Source organism: Stomoxys calcitrans, chromosome 1 (genome assembly GCF_963082655.1).
Source record: "Stomoxys calcitrans chromosome 1, idStoCalc2.1, whole genome shotgun sequence".
NCBI lineage: Eukaryota > Metazoa > Arthropoda > Insecta > Diptera > Muscidae > Stomoxys > Stomoxys calcitrans.
The window spans coordinates 252,322,404-252,341,753 of NC_081552.1; the positions used below are offsets into that span (position 1 = coordinate 252,322,404).

At 35.3% G+C, this 19,350-nt stretch overlaps 2 protein-coding genes across 2 annotated transcripts; both read right to left on the bottom strand.

Moving 5' to 3' along the window:
- Nucleotides 1-5,495: 5,495 nt before the first annotated feature.
- LOC106089340 (uncharacterized protein DDB_G0283697) lies at nucleotides 5,496-7,237 on the bottom strand. The gene has a single exon (XM_013255159.2). The coding sequence runs from the start codon at nucleotides 7,115-7,117 to the stop codon at nucleotides 5,534-5,536; it is 1,584 nt and encodes a 527-aa protein (XP_013110613.2). The 5' UTR covers nucleotides 7,118-7,237; the 3' UTR covers nucleotides 5,496-5,533.
- An 8,421-nt stretch (nucleotides 7,238-15,658) lies between these two features.
- On the bottom strand, nucleotides 15,659-16,532 carry LOC106089349 (signal recognition particle 19 kDa protein). Its single transcript, XM_013255181.2, has 3 exons — nucleotides 16,337-16,532; nucleotides 16,096-16,273; nucleotides 15,659-16,025 (listed from the first exon to the last, which is right to left on the bottom strand). Exons 1-3 carry the CDS (start codon nucleotides 16,399-16,401, stop codon nucleotides 15,792-15,794), a joined length of 477 nt encoding a protein of 158 aa, XP_013110635.2. The 5' UTR covers nucleotides 16,402-16,532; the 3' UTR covers nucleotides 15,659-15,791.
- Nucleotides 16,533-19,350: the final 2,818 nt, after the last annotated feature.

The window sequence follows — 19,350 nt, forward strand, 5'->3', positions numbered from 1 at the left end:
CCATTTAGCCATGTCTGTCCGTCTGTCTGTTGAAATCACGCTACAGTCCTTAATACTAGAACTATTGAGCTGAAACTTTGCGCAGATTCTTTTTTTGTCTATAAGCAGGATAATTTCGAAGATGGGCTATATCGGACTATATCTTGGTATAGCCCCTATATAGACCGATCCGCCGATTTAGGGTTTTAGGTCCATAAAAGTCACATTTATTATCCGATTTCGCTGAAATTTTGGGACAGTGAGTTGTATTAGGCCAGTCAATATCCTTCTTTAATTTGGTCCAGATCGGTCCAGATTTGGATATAGCTGCCATATAGACCGATCTCTCGATTTAAGGCTTTGGGCCCATAACAGCCACATTTATTATCCGATGTCGCCGAAATCTGGGACAGTGAGCTACGTTAAGCTCTTCGACATACTTCTGGAATATGGCACCGATCGGTCGAGATTTGGATATAGCTGCCATACAGACCGATCCTCCGATTTAGGGTCTTAGGCCCATAAAAGCCACATTTATTATCCGATTTCGCTGAAATTTGGGACAGTGAGTTTTGTTAGGACCTTCGACATCCTTCTTCAATTTAGGTCAGATCGGTTCCAATTGGGATATAGCTGCCATATAGACCGATTTCTCGATTTAAGGTTTTGGGCCCATAAAGGGCGCATTTATTGTCCGATTTCGCTGAAATTTGAGACAGTGAGTTGTGTTAGGCCCTTCGTTATCCTTCTTCAATTTGGGTCAGATCGGTCCAGATTTGGATATAGCTGCCATCTAGACCGATCTCTCGATTTAAGGTTTTGGCCCCATAAAAGGCGCATTTATTGTCCGATGTCGCCGAAATTTGGGACAGTGAGTTAAGTTAAGCCCCTCGACATACTTCTGCAATATGGCATCGATCGGTCCAGATTTGGATATAGCTGCCATATAGACCGATCTCTCGAATTAAGGTCTTGGGCCCATAAAAACCACATTTATTGTCCGATGTCACCTAAATTTGGAACAGTGAGTTATGTTAGGACCTTCAACATCCTTCTTCAATTTGGCCCAGATCGGTCCAGATTTGTATATAACTGCCATATAGACCGATCTCTCGATTTAAGGTTTTGGGTCCATAAAAGGCGCAGTTATTGTCCGATGTCGCCGAAATTTGAAACAGTGAGTTGTGTTAGGCCAGTCGATATCCTTCTTCAATTTTGCCCAGATCGGTCAAGATTTGGATATAGCTCCCATATAGACCGATCTCTCGATTTAAGGTTTCGGGCCCGTAAAAGGCGCATTTATTGTCCGATGTCGCCGAAATTTGGGAAAGTGAGTTAGGTTAGGCCAGTCGATATCCTTCATCAATTTGGGCTGGATCGGTCTGGATTTGAATATAGCTGCCATATAGACCGATCTCTCGATTTGAGGTTATGGACCCATAAGAGGCGCATTTTTTGTCCGCATTTTCACCGGATTTTAACGAAAGGTGGTTTACATATATACCCAAGGTGGTGGGTATCCAAAGTTCAGCCCGGCCGAACTTAACGCCTTTTTATTTGTTATGCCTATAAAGAGATACCGAGCAAATGCGATTCATGATGGAGGGTATATAGAATTCGGCCCGGACGAACTTAGCACGCTTTTACTTGTTTTTACTTCTAACAGCCATAACAAGTATGGTCCACATAGGTTCAGAACATGATAGAGATCCTTTTTATTTACATATTATTCATCTTTTTGTTGGAGAAGTTAACAAGTCTAAAATACTCACAAATTTGTCCCCTATTTGTGAGGTAAAAGGCATTTTGTTGCATTGTTTCTGCAAAAAAAAAAACATTTTGGCATATCAAATTGATTTAAAATGAATCTGCAGAGAAGGCAGCACAAATTCGAGAGGGAATCTGGAGCCAAGGTGTTTAGCCTTCCGCTAACTACGATGACCTTAACCGCGTATTTCTTCCAACATAAACAAAAGACTTAAGAAACAAAACTAATGTCATGAGACTAACAATTATATCATTCTAAAATATTTGAATAACAAAACTGAACAATTTAACTTTGTTATATGCCAAGCCAAAAGAAAAAAACATCATCAATTCTAGCACTTGTATGGGAATTTTAATTAGATCTAAAACTACATGATTTCAAATTGCTTAAATCACACAAACAAACTTTTGTTTCCCTGATTTCTTAAGCTGCGGTGTGTATTGAATAATATTAAAGAAAAATGTTAATAGCAACACAAAAATCAATCAATCGATGCGCATACGAATGAATCAAATTTCGAATCGATTTTAATACATCACAATTCCGTAAATATTTTCTCTGCGCAAACTATGTTTAGCTAAAAGAAATCATTTTTTTTTTTAACAATACAAAAAACCTAGAGAAAGTTGTAGATAGTGGTAGTTGCATGTTCGTATACATGTCATAAATTTGTATATCCTGCATATTGGTTAATTAAGAGGATTTGGTTTTTTCAAGCATTCAATGTTGATAAATCGATAAACATGTTATTTAATTTGTATATGCTTGACCCAATAGCTTGCATTACAACTAACAAAACGCCAAAACATCGCTTGATAACACGAAACTAATGTACACAAAAAATTTTATTTCAAATTTTTAATGTAGTCACAAATAAAAGACTATTTCCCTCTAGGACGCATGATCTAGGAGATACGGAGATCAAACTGAAATTTAGATTTTTAATAGGTTTTCAATAAAATGTTGACTTTTTTAATAGAGTCCTGAATTAAGGCCTATTTCCCTCAAAGACGCATGGTTAAGGAGATACAGCTGTTAGTTAAGGAGATACATCCATTTTAAATTTTCAAACTGACATTTCGATTTTGAATGGATTTTCATTGAAATTTTGTATTTTTTTATGGAGTCACATATTAAGGCCCATTTCCCTCTGAGACACACGGTTAAGGAGATACAGACATTTTAAAATTTCAAACTGAAATTTTGATTTTTAATGGATTTTCAATGAAATTTAGAATTTTATTGATGGAGTCACGAATTAGGGCCCTTTTCCCTCTAGGACGCAAAGTTAAGGAGATGCAGCCATTTTAAAATTTTTAAACTGAGATTTCGATTTTTAATGGATTTTCAATGAAATTTTGAATTTTTTTGATGGAGCCACGAATTAGGGCCCTTTTCCCTTTTTTAATGGATTTTCAATGAAATTTTGAATTTTATTGATGGAGTCACGAATTAGGGCCCTTTTCCCTCTAGGACGCAAAGTTAAGGAGATGCAGCCATTTTAAAATTTTTAAACTGAGATTTCGATTTTTAATGGATTTTCAATGAAATTTTGAATTTTTTTGATGGAGCCACGAATTAGGGCCCTTTTCCCTTTATGCATGGTTAAGGAGATACAGCCATTTTAAAATTTCAAACTGAAATTTCGATTTTTAATGGATTTTCAATGAAATTTTGAATTTTTTGATGGAGTCACGAATTAGGGCCCTTTTCCCTTTAGGATGCATGATTAAGGAGATACAGCCATTTTAAAATTTCAAACTGAGATTTCGATTTTTAATAGATTTTCTGTGAAATTTCGAATTTTTTTTGATGGAGTCACAAATTAAGACCCATTTCCCTCTAGGACGCATGGTTAAGGAGATACAGCCATTTAAAGTTTTCAAACTGAAATTTCGATTTTTAATGGATTTCCAATAAAATTTCAAATTTGTTGATGGAGTCAGGAATTTAAGCCCATTTCCCTCTAGGACGCATGGTTAAGGAGATACAGACATTTTAAGTTTTCAAACTGAAATTTCGATTTTTAATGGATTTTCAATGAAATTGCCGTTTTTTTGATAGAGTCTTGTATTAAGGCCCATTTCTCTCTAGGACGCATGGTTAAGGAGATACGGCCATTTTAAGTTTTCAAACTGAAATTTCGATTTTAATGGATTTTGAATGAAATTGCCATTTTTTGATGGAGTCACGTATTAAGGCCCACGCATGGTTAAGAAGATTTTTAATGGATTTTCAATGAAATTGCCATTTTTTATGGAGTCACGAATTAAGGCCCATTTCCCTCTAGGACGCATGGTTAAGGAGATACAGCCATTTTAAGTTTTCAAACTGAAATTTCGAGTTTTAATGGATTTTCAACGAAATTTTAAAATTTTTGTTGGAGTCACGAATTAAGGCCTATTTCCCTCTAGGACGCATGGTTAAGGAGATACAGCCATTTTAAGTTTTCAAACTGAAATTTCGATTTTTAATGGATTTTCAATGAAATTTCAAATTTTTTTAAGGAGTCACGAATTAAGGCCCGTTTCCCTCTAGGACGCATGGTTAAGGAGATACAGCCATTTTAAGTTTTCGAACTGAAATTTCGATTTTTAATGGATTTTCAATGAAATTTTAAAATTTTTGATGGAGTCACGAATTAAGGCCCATTTCCCTCTAGGACGCATAGTTAAGGAGATATAGCCATTTTAAGTTTTCAAACTGAAATTTTGATTTTTAATGGAATTTTCAATAAAATTTTGACTTTTTTGATGGAATCACGTATTAAGGCCCATTTCTCTCTAAGACGCATGGTTAAGGAGATACAGCCATTTTAATTTTTCAAACAGAAATTTCGATTTTTAATGGATTTTCAATGAAATTTCTAATTTTTTGATTGAGTCACAAATTAAGACCCATTTCCCTCTAGGACGCATGGTTAAGGAGAAATTTAGATTTTTAATGGATTTTCCATGCAATTTTGAGTTTATTGATGGGCGCACAGTTTAGGATATACAGCCAATTTACAGTTTTCAAGTAAATTTTCGATTTTTTAGGGATTTTCAATGAAATTTTGAATTTTTCGATTGAGTCACGATAGACAGGGCCATATTGGCCCATGTTTTGAAAAAGCTGCTATATAAACCGATCTCGAATCTTGACTTTTTTAGCCTCTTGAAGGCGCAATTCTTTTCCGATTTGGCCGAGATTTTTGTACGAGTGATTTTTCTTGGACTTCCAATGGCCAATTGTCCAAATTGGTTTATTATCTGATATTGCAAAATTTGCCCATGAACATTCCACTTAAGAACAGGACAAAGTTCTCATATATCAATGAGTGCAGTGCGATTCAAGTTTAAGCTCAATGATAAGGGGACTACTTTTTACAGCAGAGTCCGAACAGCGTGCCGCAGTGCGACACCTCTTTGAGGAGAAGTTTTTACATGGCTAGTACCTCACAAATATCGCCAGCATTAGGAGGGGGATAACCATCGATGAGAATTTTTTTCTGATAGTCTCACCAGGATTCGAACCCAGTCTATCAGCGCCATAGGCGAATATGCAAACCTTTGCGCTATGGTGGATTCATGTCCTCTGTAACTTAGTTAGTTCAAATAAATTTTTATTGGAATCCAGGTTTTTACTTCTTTAAACCATTTTTGTTTTTTACAAAAATGGCCGAAGCCGAACCTATTTTTATTTGTTTATCAGAAAATCTTTACAATAGAATTTTATTAATCAATAAAAGTTTATTCAATAAATAATATTCTATAAATTTAAAAAAAAATTTAAAATTCAGTATTATTACGGGTTCAATACATATTGAACTTTTTTCAAAAGTCGTCCAGGTCTCCACCAAGTTGTAGGGAATGTATTCTCCTCGCTTTCTTCGCTCTTGTCTTCGACATTATAACGCTTGGATGTTCTCTTAGGCGGCGCCAAGAATGCCTTGGAAGAGTTCTTAGCTTTCCTGCGTTTCTTCTTAGAACTCTCCACCAAGCTTTGCTCAAGTTTAGTGCCCAACTCATCATCATCTGAGTCATCATCGAGATACTTTGATTTCTCAGAGGTGGAAGCACGGTTTTGTTTTTTGCTCACATTTTTAGTAAGAAACTTGGGTTTCCTTTCATATCTTTCATTGTCATCATCCTCATTAGTATCAGCATCATCAGCATCATCATCATGGTGATCTTCATCCTTATCAGTAGCCTTCTCTATGGATTTATCCAGTATGAAATCAAAGGCGTTCGATAAATCTCGCCCAAAAGCTTTTAATCTTGCAGAACCCTCTCTTATATTGTTTTGAATGGGGCTATTTTTTTGTTTTTTCACAAATTTGTTTTTCATTTTGGGAACATCATCGTCATCATCTGTATCACTTTCCACATGCTCTTCATCTTCATCTTCCTCTTCCTCTTCATGAGACTTATCCGCATTAAAGCCAAAGGCTTGGGATAAATCCCTACCGAAAGTCTTCAATATTTCCTTACGAGCTTTTGGTAGAAACGGCAATGGAGTACTTGTAGCATATCTCTCCTTAACTACATCATCATCACCTGTCTCTCTCTCACGACTCTCTTCATCGCTATCCTCATCCTCACTACTTTCGTTTAGGCCTTTTTTATAGATCGTAGAACCTCTTCTCTTGGCCAGGGGTGCCGGTGTGAAAATGGTGCCCACAGCTTCAGTGAACCAAGATTTATCCAAACCCAAGCTGGATTTTGTTGTTCTGGGTTTCTCTGTCCAGGGAGCTTCTGTGGTTGGTGTTTTCTTTTTACGCCCTCCCAAGGGAGCTGGCTTTACCAAATTCTGCGACAATTCACTAAACCACTCAAACTGTCTTCTCGATCTGCTTTCCGAAGAACGTTTGGGTCTATCCTTAAGCTTTGCCTTAATGCTGTCGCTCTCTATGACATTGACCTTTGAATTGCTGATTACTTTTGGCCTATGCTTGCCCTCAGGTCGATACACAGTCACCGTAAATCTTTTCTTGGGATAAATATTCGATGAAAAGTGCCCCTTTCCATTGTTCTGTTCAAATTGAAAGGCATTGCGCACAAATGTATTGCGCGAAGGTCCTTGGATCAAAAGCTCAAAGGGCATTTTCAAAGCTGCTGCATTCTCTTGCATGCGGGCAATGCATTCCGTATCCCCATTATCATTGTTACACTCACAAATGCACTCCTCGCCACAATAAAATCCCAGACAGGCACATTGATCGCACAGACCCTTGCAATTTCGGGTATTCCTTTGCTCCTCCTCCAAATTTGGTTGCGGTTGTAACAGATTGTCACTGCTGCTGGCTGTGGCCAAAACAATTAGCCATACAATAAGCAATCCCAGGGTGTAGAAACAGAACTGCCTATTGTTTACAATCGTCGTAGTCATTACGCTTTCGGTATAATGCGCTGTCTCTATGGGGTGCTTAATCGCTTACATTCTCCGCTCGTTGAATATTTTTATTCTAAGACGTTTAAATTTTTGGAAAATCACTTTTTATACTCGTACTTGAAGATATCACTCAATGTCATGTGAAAGAATGAAGAATGGCAAGCACATGAAAAACCAGGTAGAGAAGGTAGCATGAACATGCTACACATCATGTGAATGAAATTTTTATAGGAAAAATTTCATGTGAATGAAATTTTTATGGGAAAACTTTCATGTGAATGAAATTTTTATAGGAAAACTTTCATGTGAATGAAATTTTTATAGGAAAACTTTCATGTGAATGAAATTTTTATGGGAAAAATTTCATGTGAATGAAATTTTTATAGGAAAACTTTCATGTGAATGAAATTTTTATAGGAAAAATTTCATGTGAATGAATTTTTATAGGAAAAATTTAATGTGAATGAAATTTTTATAGGGAAAATTTCATGTGAATGAAATTTTTATAGGAAAAATTTCATGTGAGTGAAATTTTTATAGGAAAAATTTCATGTGAATGAAATTTTTATAGGAAAAATTTCATGTGAATTAAATTTTTATAGGAAAAATTTCATATCAATGAAATTTTTATAGGAAAAATTTCATGTCAGTGAAATTTTTATTGGAAAAATTTCATGTCAGTGAAATTTTTATAGGAAAAATTTCATGTCAGTGAAATTTTTATAGGAAAAATTTCATGTCAGTGAAATTTTTATAGGAAAAATTTCATGTCAATGAAATTTTTATAGAAAAAATTTCATGTCATTGAAATTTTTATAGGAAAAATTTCATGTCGATGAAATTTTTATAGAAAAACTTTCATGTCAATGAAATTTTTATAGGAAAAATTGCATGTCTATGAAATTTCTATAGGAAAAATTTCATGTCTATGAAATTTTCATAGGAAAAATTTCATGTCAATGAAATTTTTATAGAAAAAATTGCATGTCAATGAAATTTTTATAGAAAAAATTTCATGTCAATGAAATTTTTATAGGAAAAATTTCATGTCAATGAAATTTTTATAGGAAAAATTTCATATCAATGAAATTTTTATAGGAAAAATTTCATATCAATGAAATTTGTATAGGAAAAATTTCATGTCAATGAAATTTTTATAGAAAAAATTTCATGTCAATGAAATTTTTATAGGAAAAATTTCATGTCAATGAAATTTTTATAGAAAAAATTTCATGTCATTGAAATTTTTATAGGAAAAATTTCATGTCGATAAAATTTTTATAGAAAAACTTTCATGTCAATGAAATTTTTATAGGAAAAATTTCATGTCTATGAAATTTCTATAGGAAAAATTTCATGTCTATGAAATTTTCATAGGAAAAATTTCATGTCAATGAAATTTTTATAGAAAAAATTGCATGTCAATGAAATTTTTATAGAAAAAATTTCATGTCAGTGAAATTTTTATAGGAAAAATTTCATGTCAGTGAAATTTTTATAGGAAAAGTTTCATCTCAGTGAAATTTTTATAGGAAAAATTTCATCTCAGTGAAATTTTTATAGGAAAAATTTCATGTCAGTGAAATTTTTATAGGAAAAATTTCATGTCAGTGAAATTTTTATAGGAAAAATTTCATGTCAGTGAAATTTTTATAGGAAAAATTTCATGCCAGTGAAATTTTTATAGGAAAAATTTCATGTCAGTGAAATTTTTATAGGAAAAATTTCATGTCAGTGAAATTTTTATAGGAAAAATTTCATATCAATGAAATTTTTATAGGAAAAATTTCATATCAATGAGATTTTAATAGGAAAAATTTCATGTCAGTGAAATTTTTATAGGAAAAATTTCATGTCAGTGAAACTTTTATAGGAAAAATTTCATGTCAGTGAAATTTTTATAGGAAAAATTTCATGTCAGTGAAATTTTTATAGGAAAAATTTCATGTCAGTGAAATTTTTATAGGAAAAATTTCATGTCAGTGAAATTTTTATAGGAAAAATTTCATGTCAGTGAAATTTTTATAGGAAAAATTTCATGTCAGTGAAATTTTTATAGGAAAAATTTCATGTCAGTGAAATTTTTATAGGACAAAATTTCATGTCAGTGAAATTTTTATAGGAAAAATTTCATGTCAGTGAAATTTTTATAGGAAAAATTTCATGTCAGTGAAATTTTTATAGGAAAAATTTCATGTCAGTGAAATTTTTATAGGAAAAATTTCATGTCAGTGAAATTTTTATAGGAAAAATTTCATGTCAGTGAAATTTTTATAGGAAAAATTTCATGTCAGTGAAATTTTTATAGGAAAAATTTCATCTCAGTGAAATTTTTATAGGAAAAATTTCATGTCAGTGAAATTTTTATAGGAAAAATTTCATGTCAGTGAAATTTTTATAGGAAAAATTTCATATCAATGAAATTTTTATAGGAAAAATTTCATGTCAATGAAATTTTTATAGGAAAAATTTCATGTCAGTGAAATTTTTATAGGAAAAATTTCATGTCAGTGAAATTTTTAAAGGAAAAATTTCATGTCAATGAAATGTTAATTAAAAAAATTTCATATCCTTTCCTTATTCCTATAAAAATTTGATTGACCATCGCGGTATAATCGAGACGACGTTAGGAAAATCCTATAAGGGTATCCAGATCGTGAGATGACGAGGCTATTACTGAAAGGAAGTAAGAAGGAGGTCAGTATAGCTTTCAGTATCATAACGGGACATATAGGTGCTGCGAGTGATAGCATGTGTAGGGCATGCGGGGATGATGATGAGACGTTGGAGCATTTCCTTTGTCATTGCCCGGCTTTCGCGTCTAACAGATAACGGCACTGAGGGTGGAGACACAATACCAGACATGAACCAACTAAGGGGAGTGGTATTGAAAACAATTAAGGATTTTGTAAGTAACACTGAATTCCTAACTTAAAATTTTCTTTTAAGAGGTTACTTTATAGTTTTTAGAGCGCACAACAAGCCGATTACTGGCCTAGGTGTATGTCCATAGTGGCATGGGCCGGATTAATATCTGCACCCTCTTTTCAGCCTAACCTAACCCACTATTGATATATATGACCCATTTGCAATGCACAATGACGGATTGCAAATGGGTCATATCGGTACAGATTTAGATATAGCTCCCATATAAACCGAATGTAGTGTTCTGTTATGACTTTCAACAACTGTGCCAAGTATAATCTAAATCGGTCTATAACCTGATATATTGGGTTGCCCAAAAAGTAATTGCGGATTTTTCATATAGTCGGCGTTGACAAATTTTTTCACAGCTTGTGAGTCTGTAATTGCATTCTTTCTTCTGTCAGTTATCAGCTGTTACTTTTAGCTTGCTTTAGAAAAAAAGTGTAAAAAAAGTATATTTGATTTAAGTTCATTCTAAGTTTTATAAAAATTGCATTTACTTTCTTTTAAAAAATCCGCAATTACTTTTTGGGCAACCCAATAGCTCCCATATAAACCGATCTCTCGATTTGTTTTCTTGAGCCCTTGCAAGCCGCATTTTTTGATCGATTTGTCTGAAATTTTGCATGTGGTATTCTGCTGTGACTTTCAACAACTGTGCCAAGTACGGTTCAAATCGGCCTATAACCGGATATGGCTCCCATATAAACCGATCTCCCGATTTGATTTCTTGAGCCTTTGCAAGCCCCAATTTTTGTCCTATTTGGCTGAAGTTTTGCATGTGATATTCTGCTGTGACTTTCAACAACTGTGCCAAGTACGGTTCAAATCGGCCCCTAACCGGATATGGCTCTCATATAAACCGATCTCCCGATTTGACTTCTTGAACCTTTGCAAGCCTGAATTTTTTCCGATTTGGCTGAAGTTTTGCATGTGATATTCTGCTGTGACTTTCAACAACTGTGCCAAGTACGGTCCAAATCGGCCTATAACCGGATATGGCTCCCATATAAACCGATCTTCCGATTTGACTTCCTGAGCCCTTGCAAGCCGCAATTTTTGTTCGATTTGGCTGAAATTTTCCATGTGGCATTCTGCTATGACTATCAACAACTGTGCCAAGTACGGTCCAAATCGGCCTATAACCGGATATGGCTCCCATATAAACCGATCTCTCGATTTGTTTTCTTGAGCCCTTGCAAGCCGCATTTTTTGATCGATTTGTCTGAAATTTTGCATGTGGTATTCTGCTGTGACTTTCAACAACTGTGCCAAGTACGGTCCAAATCGGCCTATAACCGGATATGGCTCCCATATAAACCGATCTCCCGATTTGACTTCTTGAGCCCTTGCAAGCCGCAATTTTTGTTCGATTTGGCTGAAATTTTGCATGTGGCATTCTGCTATGACTATCAACAACTGTGGCAAGTACGGTCCAAATCGGCCTATAACCGGATATGGCTCCCATATAAACCGATCTTCCGATTTGACTTCCTGAGCCCTTGCAAGCCGGAATTTTTATCCGATTTGGCTGAAATTTTGCATAAAGTCTTTCATTTTTATTTCCAACTTATATGCTAAGTATGGTTCAAATCAGTTCATAACCTGATATAGCCCCCATATGAATCAATCCTGATTTTGGATCTTGAGCTATTGCGGCTTGCCTGGCTTGACAGCAATCAGATTCATTTTGTGAAAGTGTTTAGCAAAAACCATGATGGTGGGTTCCCAAGATTCGACCCATCCGATTTTTTTTTTTATTTTTTTAAATATTTTCTCTTCCAAACTTTTTCGCAAAAAGCCAATCTTTTCTACGAAACTAATCGCATCTTGTGTAGAGTGCATGCATGTGAATTATTTTTTATTAGCCACATAAATGCTGAGTGGACGCAATTTCTTCAACAACTGTTTTCAGTTGAAACAAAAACGTCATGAAATGTTGATGAACGTGTGCTTGAGAATTTTATGATAAACATTGTCATTGAAGTGCACACATCTTTCATGGTGCTGCTGGTGACTTTAATATAGAATTAAAAAAAAATTTTAGCATTATATTGTGTGACACTGATTTTCACCAAAGGTCAATGAAAAATTGTTAAAATTTTTGTTAAGTTTGCGTTTTAACTTAGGTAAAAGGTTTATAAATCGTTCAAAAGCCAACAAAAGTGGCAGTAGTATCAATTATAACGAAATGAAAAGACATTAATCGTTAGCAGTTAGCGAAGCACTTTAAACAACTTCAGAGAGGCCTCAAGTAGTAGACCAACAAAAAAAGTAAACTTATTATCTCAAACAAAATCGAAGCAAGTTTGGTTAGCAATTGTTTAAGATTTATATAAGCCTTGACCATCTAATTCTTTTATTTAAGGAATTTGAAAAACATACCCTAGCTTGGTTATTGGATGTCATTATGCCATACAAATTACTAAAAATTTATAGAATGCAAGAAATCCAGAGGGGAGTATGACTTCGAACAAGGCAATACTTGACAGACACATGAAACAATGTCATTTTTTTCAGATAGTACTGATTGGGAAGTTTTGAAGCGACTATGGATGGAATTTTGGAACCACGACTTTGTAATTGAAAATAATGCACTTTATTAGCAGTCTTCATGAGATCACATTACAACTCAAGTCTCAATCCCATGGCCGCCGGTTGTACATATCGACAAGGGCTGCCGTCTCAGTGTACAACAAACAGCTACAACAACAACTGCTGAAGTCGGTGATACCTCAAGTTTCAATAATGTTTCAAATATTTTTAACTGTGTAAAGTTCCAATAATGTTTGAAATATTTTTAACTGTGTACATTGATATTAATTTTATCAAAATCTCCCAGAGACCGATGACTCGCAAAACCTAAATTTTTTATAAAAACATAAAATCAAGAAAAATAAACAAGTTCTTTAAATGACTTTTTCAAGTAGAAAAATGCCAGTCATAGAAAAACACCACCTCCAAAATTTCAGGCAAATCGAGTAATAATTGCGCCCTCTAGAGGCTCAAAAAGTCAAACTGGGCGATCGGTTTATATTGCAGCTATAACAGGTTATATACCGATTTAAATGACTCTTGGAACAATTGTTGGAAGTCGTACCAAAACGACATATGCAAAATTTCAACCATATTGGATAAGAATTGCGCCCTCTAGTAGCCCAAGATGTCTAATCGGGAGATCGGTTTATATGGAGGCTATATCATGATATGGACTGATTTATACCATACTTGACATAGTTGTTGGAAGTATTAAAAAACACCTCACGCAAAATGTCAGCCAAATCGGATAAGAATTGCGCCCTCTAGAGGCTCAAGAAGTCTAATCGGGAGATCGGTTTATATGGCGGCTATATCAAGTCATTGACTGATTTAAACCTTACTTAGCACAGTTATTGAGTGTCATACCAGAACACTTCATGTAAAATTTCAGCCAAATCGGATAATAATAGCGCCCTCTAGAAGCTCTAGAAGTCAAGACCCCAGATCGGTTAATATGACAACTATATCAGGTTATAGACCGATTTGAACCATAATTAGCAAAGTTGTTGGAAATCATGACAAAACACCTCATGCAAAATTTCAGCCAAATCGGATAAGAATTGCGCCCTCTAGAGGCTCAAGAAGTCTAATCGGGAGATCGGTTTTTATGGCAGCTATATTAGATTATCCACCGATTTAGACCATACTTAGCACAGTTATTGAGTGTCATACCAGAACACTTCATGTAAAATTTCAGCCAAATCGGATAAGAATTGCGCCCTCTAGAGGCTCAAGAAGTCTTATCGGGAGATCGGTTTATATGGCGGCTATATCAGGTTATGGACTGATTTAGACCATACTTAGCACAGTTATTGAGTGTCATACCAGAACACTTCATGCAAAATTTCAGCCAAATCGGATAAGACTTGCGCCCTCTAGAAGTTCAAGAAATCAAGACCCAAAATCGGTTTATATGTCAACTATATTAAAACATGGACCGATTTGGCCCATTTACAATCCCAATCGACGTACAAAATTGCAAATTTTCCTTATGAACATTCCACTAAGGAACAGGGAGGGGAAAACTTCTCAAATATCAATGAGTGCAGTGCGATTCAAATTTAAGCTCAATGATAAGGGACCTCCTCTTTATTGCCGACGGCGTGTCGCAGTACTAAACCTCTTTGGAGAGAAGTTTAACATGGCATAGTACCTCACAAAGGTAGCCAGCATAAAGAGGAGAAAACCACCGCTGAAAAAATTTTCTGATGGTCTCGCCAGGATTCGAATGCAGGCGTTCAGCGTCATAGGCGGACATGCTAGTTGGTGATGGTCAAAGCAAAACACTTCATGCTAACTTTCACCCAAATTCTAGAGCCGCTCATGAATTCAAGATCCTAGATCGGTTTATATGGAAGCTACATCAGGTTATGAACCGATTTGGACAGTTGCTGGAAGTAAAAATAAAACACTTGGGGCAAAATTTCAACCAAATCAGATAGGAATTGCGCCCTCTAGAGGCTCATGAAATCAAGATCCGATATTGGTTTATATGGCAGCTATACCAAAACATGGACCAATTTTTACACAATGACTTCTACTCGGACTTCTAATCGGATCATAACTTGATATAGCTCCAATAGCATAGCAATTATTTTCTTTTATTCTTTGTTTGCCTTAAAAGAGATACCGGCAAAAGAACTCGACAAATGCGATCCATGGTGGAGGGTATATAAGATTGGGCCCGGCAGAACTTAGCACGCTTTTACTTGTTATACACCACCACTGTGGTACAGGATATTACAATGCTAAGAAGGAGAAGAGCTAGACCAATCGATAAGAATACCGATCGGCTTAGAATCACTTCCTGATTCGATTTAGTTATGTCCGTCTGTCTGTCTGTCTCTCTGTCCATGTATTCTTGTAATCAAGGTTGTCCAATTTTCATAAAATTTTGCACAAGTCACTTTTTTGGTCCAAGGACGAACGCTGTTTATTTTGGAAAAAATTCGGTCCAGATTAATATATAGCTCTCATATATATCTTTCATCCGATATGCCCTTTTAAAGCCGTAGAAGCCACAATTTTGGTCTGATTTTTACCAAATTTGGCATTAAGAGCTTTTTTTGACGTGTGTGTGAAAAGCTTAATCAAAATCGGGTAAGATTTAATTATGGCTCCCATATATGTCTTTCATCCGACGTGGTCTTTTAAGGCTTTAGTATCCACAATTTAGGTTCGATCTTTATATTATACCATCGATCAATAATCACGACGATCATAGGAGGCTTGGATGGATTAAAAGAGGCTTCACATGGATACCTGAGACGACGGAGTTTGAGTTTGACGGAACTCTGTCATTGTCATCTGGCAATTCATGCTGCACATATGGACTAAAATTAGAGGACAAAAACAAGTCTGAGCGTCTTCATTGATTACCCCTCAGAGAGAGTTCATTTCCAGTTGCCTGACCATAGCACGGTGCTGCAGGCTGAATTTCGGGCGATCACGAAATGTGTGAGGTGACACTGTATAAGGTGAAGATCAACGCAGCAACAACTAAAGGCAGAGCGATCGATCCAACTTCAGTTGAGTTGCCAACTTTGTTATAGAAACTTCAAAACGGCTCCAAAATGTAATGAATCAACTTTTGATCGACAGCAATTTTTATTCTCATAGAAAACGATATTGTATCATAATTTAAGCCGTTGAATAACAAAAGAGTTTAAAGCAAAAAAAAATGGCCAATGGTTGGCAGAGCCACGTCTTAACGTCTTTTACCCTTGCCCTTCTTACCACCACCTCCGCCGCCACCACCACTTGTCGATTGTTGTTGTTGCTGTGGTACTTCACCGCCTGGTTTGGCTTGGCGACTTTTCAATTGGGGTATTCTGGTGGATGCATGTAACATAATCGCTTCGCGGCTAGTGAATTCAGGATTGCAAAAAGAACCGTCATCGTTGCGCATTTGTACGCGTATTCTACCACGGAATTGAACTTCCTGAACAATAAGAAAAACAAATTTTGTTTCAAAAACAAAATGCCAGGAACATATACTACTCCATACTAACCCTACTTTTCTCTCGGCTATATTGTTTGTTTTCAACTGCTACTCGAACATTACTAGCAGAGAGAACATCGCGGATTTCAGCATATGTTGGATTTTCAACACAATTTTCCTTGGGCAATCGACGACCTTCCTGTCTGGTTTTCTTGCTATTAATATAAGCTGGATAAATGCAAATCCATCTACAGAACAACATACACATGAGTTGGTGTTTTCAAAAATAGCCATTTTTAATGTACACATACCTTTCCAAATCGCTGTGTTTCATGGCCGGATGCCAATTGGTACGTACTGGAGCGGCTGCAGCCATCTTCAGCGACTTATTTAGCTTTAAAAACTGAAAATATCTTATATATTTGGAAAAATAAGAAAACTGCTTTACAGCTTCAATTGTTGACACGTCGATTTGTCAAATAATGCACTTGTTAAATAAACAACTTTTTGCAATCACACACCCTGTGGTATTTTTAATACAACAGCTGATTTGTCAAGATAGTTAATGTTATGGGGCGTAGACACGTGATAATAATGTACTCAACAAGACCGAAAAGAGTTTCGAATTTTTTCATTCTTTAGAATTTACATCAAATAATCGGCTGACATCGGCATGACAAATCCACTGTTTTCGCCACATAAATTATTTACTCTAGTTTTAATTAAAAAAAATAGTCAAAGCTATTTATATTTAATACGAGAAAAAATATTGGGTGAAACAACATAGGTAAAAAGATGAAACAATTAAAGGTGGTCACATTTATACAACAACCACATATCATTTGTCATCAAGCTGATCGTGTGTGTATACGTGTGCGTACATGAACAGAGACTATGCGAGAAAGAAAATAACAACATATAGAATGCAAGCGAAAATCTGTCATCTGAATATCGTCAGAGCCGGCTGTTCGCCTTAGCAACGTAACCATAAGGTTTACCAACCAAAGACACTTCGTGTGGTACGTGTGCAGGTAAAATGAGAAAAAGAGAAACACAAACAAAGAAAACGTGCAAAAAAGCGGGGTGGTAAGCTGCGAATGTAGGACATCTTAATACTGCCTAACTGGTTGGCTGTTTTCAGCTGTTCGAATGAGACCACCTTTATTAATCAACCTTGGCTTGTCCCGCTATGTGCTTGGTATATTAACATTGGGAAACACTAACACACATCCGAAATAATCAAATATCAACAAAACAAATATAATAAATCATTTTATTTATTTCTTTACTTTGAATCAATATGACAGAGTCAGGATTCATTGAATAAGGTTAAGCCAAGCGATCAGGCGAAATACATTTTTTTTTTATTTTTTTGCAGTACTTGGCATTGAGGATAACAACTGGTTCTCTTTTTACATTTATTCTTTGTTTATGACATGATGTCATTTTCAATCGGCAGATTTGTCATCCTTAATAATGTTCATGGAGCCTATCCACTTTATATTTTCCCATGTGACCTAACCTTCTGTTAGTGAATCGTGTGGCAGAGTATTTCATCCATGACATAATTACCAGGTAGTGCACCGTAAACAGCTGAGTAAAATTTTTTCTCGCGAAGTGCACTATCTGTCAACAAGTTTTGGTTGTGTGTGCGTATTATAGTTAAGAACCGTAACACACGGCGAAAAATAGCGCGAACAAGTTATATACACAAAACCAGAGTTACACTAATCACTGATTTTAACAGATAGTGCACTCAATATATTGTTGTTTGGCAGCTACCACTACCTGTAAATGAATATATCTTGATTCCTTCCAAATTCAAAGATAACAACTTTGTTGATGTGTGTGTACGAAAAAGTTAAAAATCCTTTAACTTTTGCTCGTCGCTTTTCAACGCGTATTTAAAAAGGTGGTCTAACGCGAACAGCTGTTAACAGCCGGCAAGCTTTGACGGTATTAAGGTGACACATTTTTGTTTGCATTTCTTTGTTGTTATCTTCATTCTTGCATATTCTCTGCTCATGTACACACACGCACACAAATTTCCATGTGTCTGTTGGCAAAACGTCGATCAGTTTGATGGCAAAATGTCGGATTGCACCATTTTATTTGTGGTTGTTGTACAAAAGAGACCATCTTTAATTGTTTGGCCATGGTCGCTTTTATGGGATTTGTTTGCTGAGTTCCATTTTTAATGCGCCATGGTACAATTAAAGGCCAAAACAGAATAAGCGTGTTGTTTTGTTTTTGAGCGTTGAGTTGAAAATGCAACTCTGCGAACAAACCTCAAATAGGCAACGCTCAAAAGTAAAAGTACGTTTACATTGGCCATTAAATCCGGATGTACGGACTTTTCGAGATTTAAGTGCTAAATACTGTTTTTTGTTTGCAGGTTTTATCATACAAAAATAAATCCAATTGTTGCAAGATTTATTTTTAAATCCCAAATAAACTCGATATCATGGCTGAATAATCGATAAAATTGCCGAAATATGCAACTGTTTTCAAGAATTGTGTATGGATGTGTGTGATATGCAAGACATGACATAACTACCAGGTAGGGTACCATAAACAGCTGAGTAAAATTTTTTTCTCGCGAAGTGCACTACCTGTCAACAAGTTTTGGTTGTGTGTGTGTGTATTATAGTTAAAACCAAAACAAAAAATGGCGTGAACTAGTAACATACACAAAATCAGAGTTGCACTAATCACTGATTTTGACAGATGGTGTACTCAATATTTTGTTATATTCGTAAATTAATATATCTTGATGCAGCTGCAGGATTCACTAATAGAAGGTTAGGTCACATGCAAAAACACAAAGTGGATAGGCCCCATAAACATCATTAAGGATGTCAAATCTGACGATTGAAAATGTCATCATATAGGAGAAAACGTAAACAAAGAATGAATGTAAAAAGAGAACAAGTTGACATCCTCAATGCCAAGTACTGCCAAATATTAAAAAAAAAGTATATCGGCTAATCGCTTGGCTTAACCTTATTCAGTGAATCCTGATGCAGCTGTTTATGGTACACTACCTGTTAGTTATGTTATGTGTAATATGCACATTCATGTATACGCATGTACGCTTGTGTATATCCCTTAAATCCCAAAAAACGCAGTGTAAACTGACAGGATTTGCATTTGGATTAAGTTAAATTCAGATCATGGAAGTTTTAATGTAAACGAGCTATAAAACAATTTTTAATTTTCTATTTTGGGATTAAGAAACTTTTACTTCTGTGTTCGCACTCCTTCATATTTATATATCTGCGAAAGTAGGCGAACAGACCTTATGTTGTTGGCTGGCAACAACATT

Coding starts and splice junctions, on each gene's coding strand:
- LOC106089340 (XM_013255159.2), bottom strand. CDS start 7,117: ATGACTACGACGATTGTAAACAATAGGCAGTTCTGTTTCTACACCCTG.
- LOC106089349 (XM_013255181.2), bottom strand. CDS start 16,401: ATGGCTGCAGCCGCTCCAGTACGTACCAATTGGCATCCGGCCATGAAA. Junction 16,274..16,336: donor AAACACAGCGATTTGGAAAG/GTATGTGTACAT, acceptor GTTGTTCTGTAG/ATGGATTTGCATTTATCCAG. Junction 16,026..16,095: donor ATAGCCGAGAGAAAAGTAGG/GTTAGTATGGAG, acceptor CTTATTGTTCAG/GAAGTTCAATTCCGTGGTAG.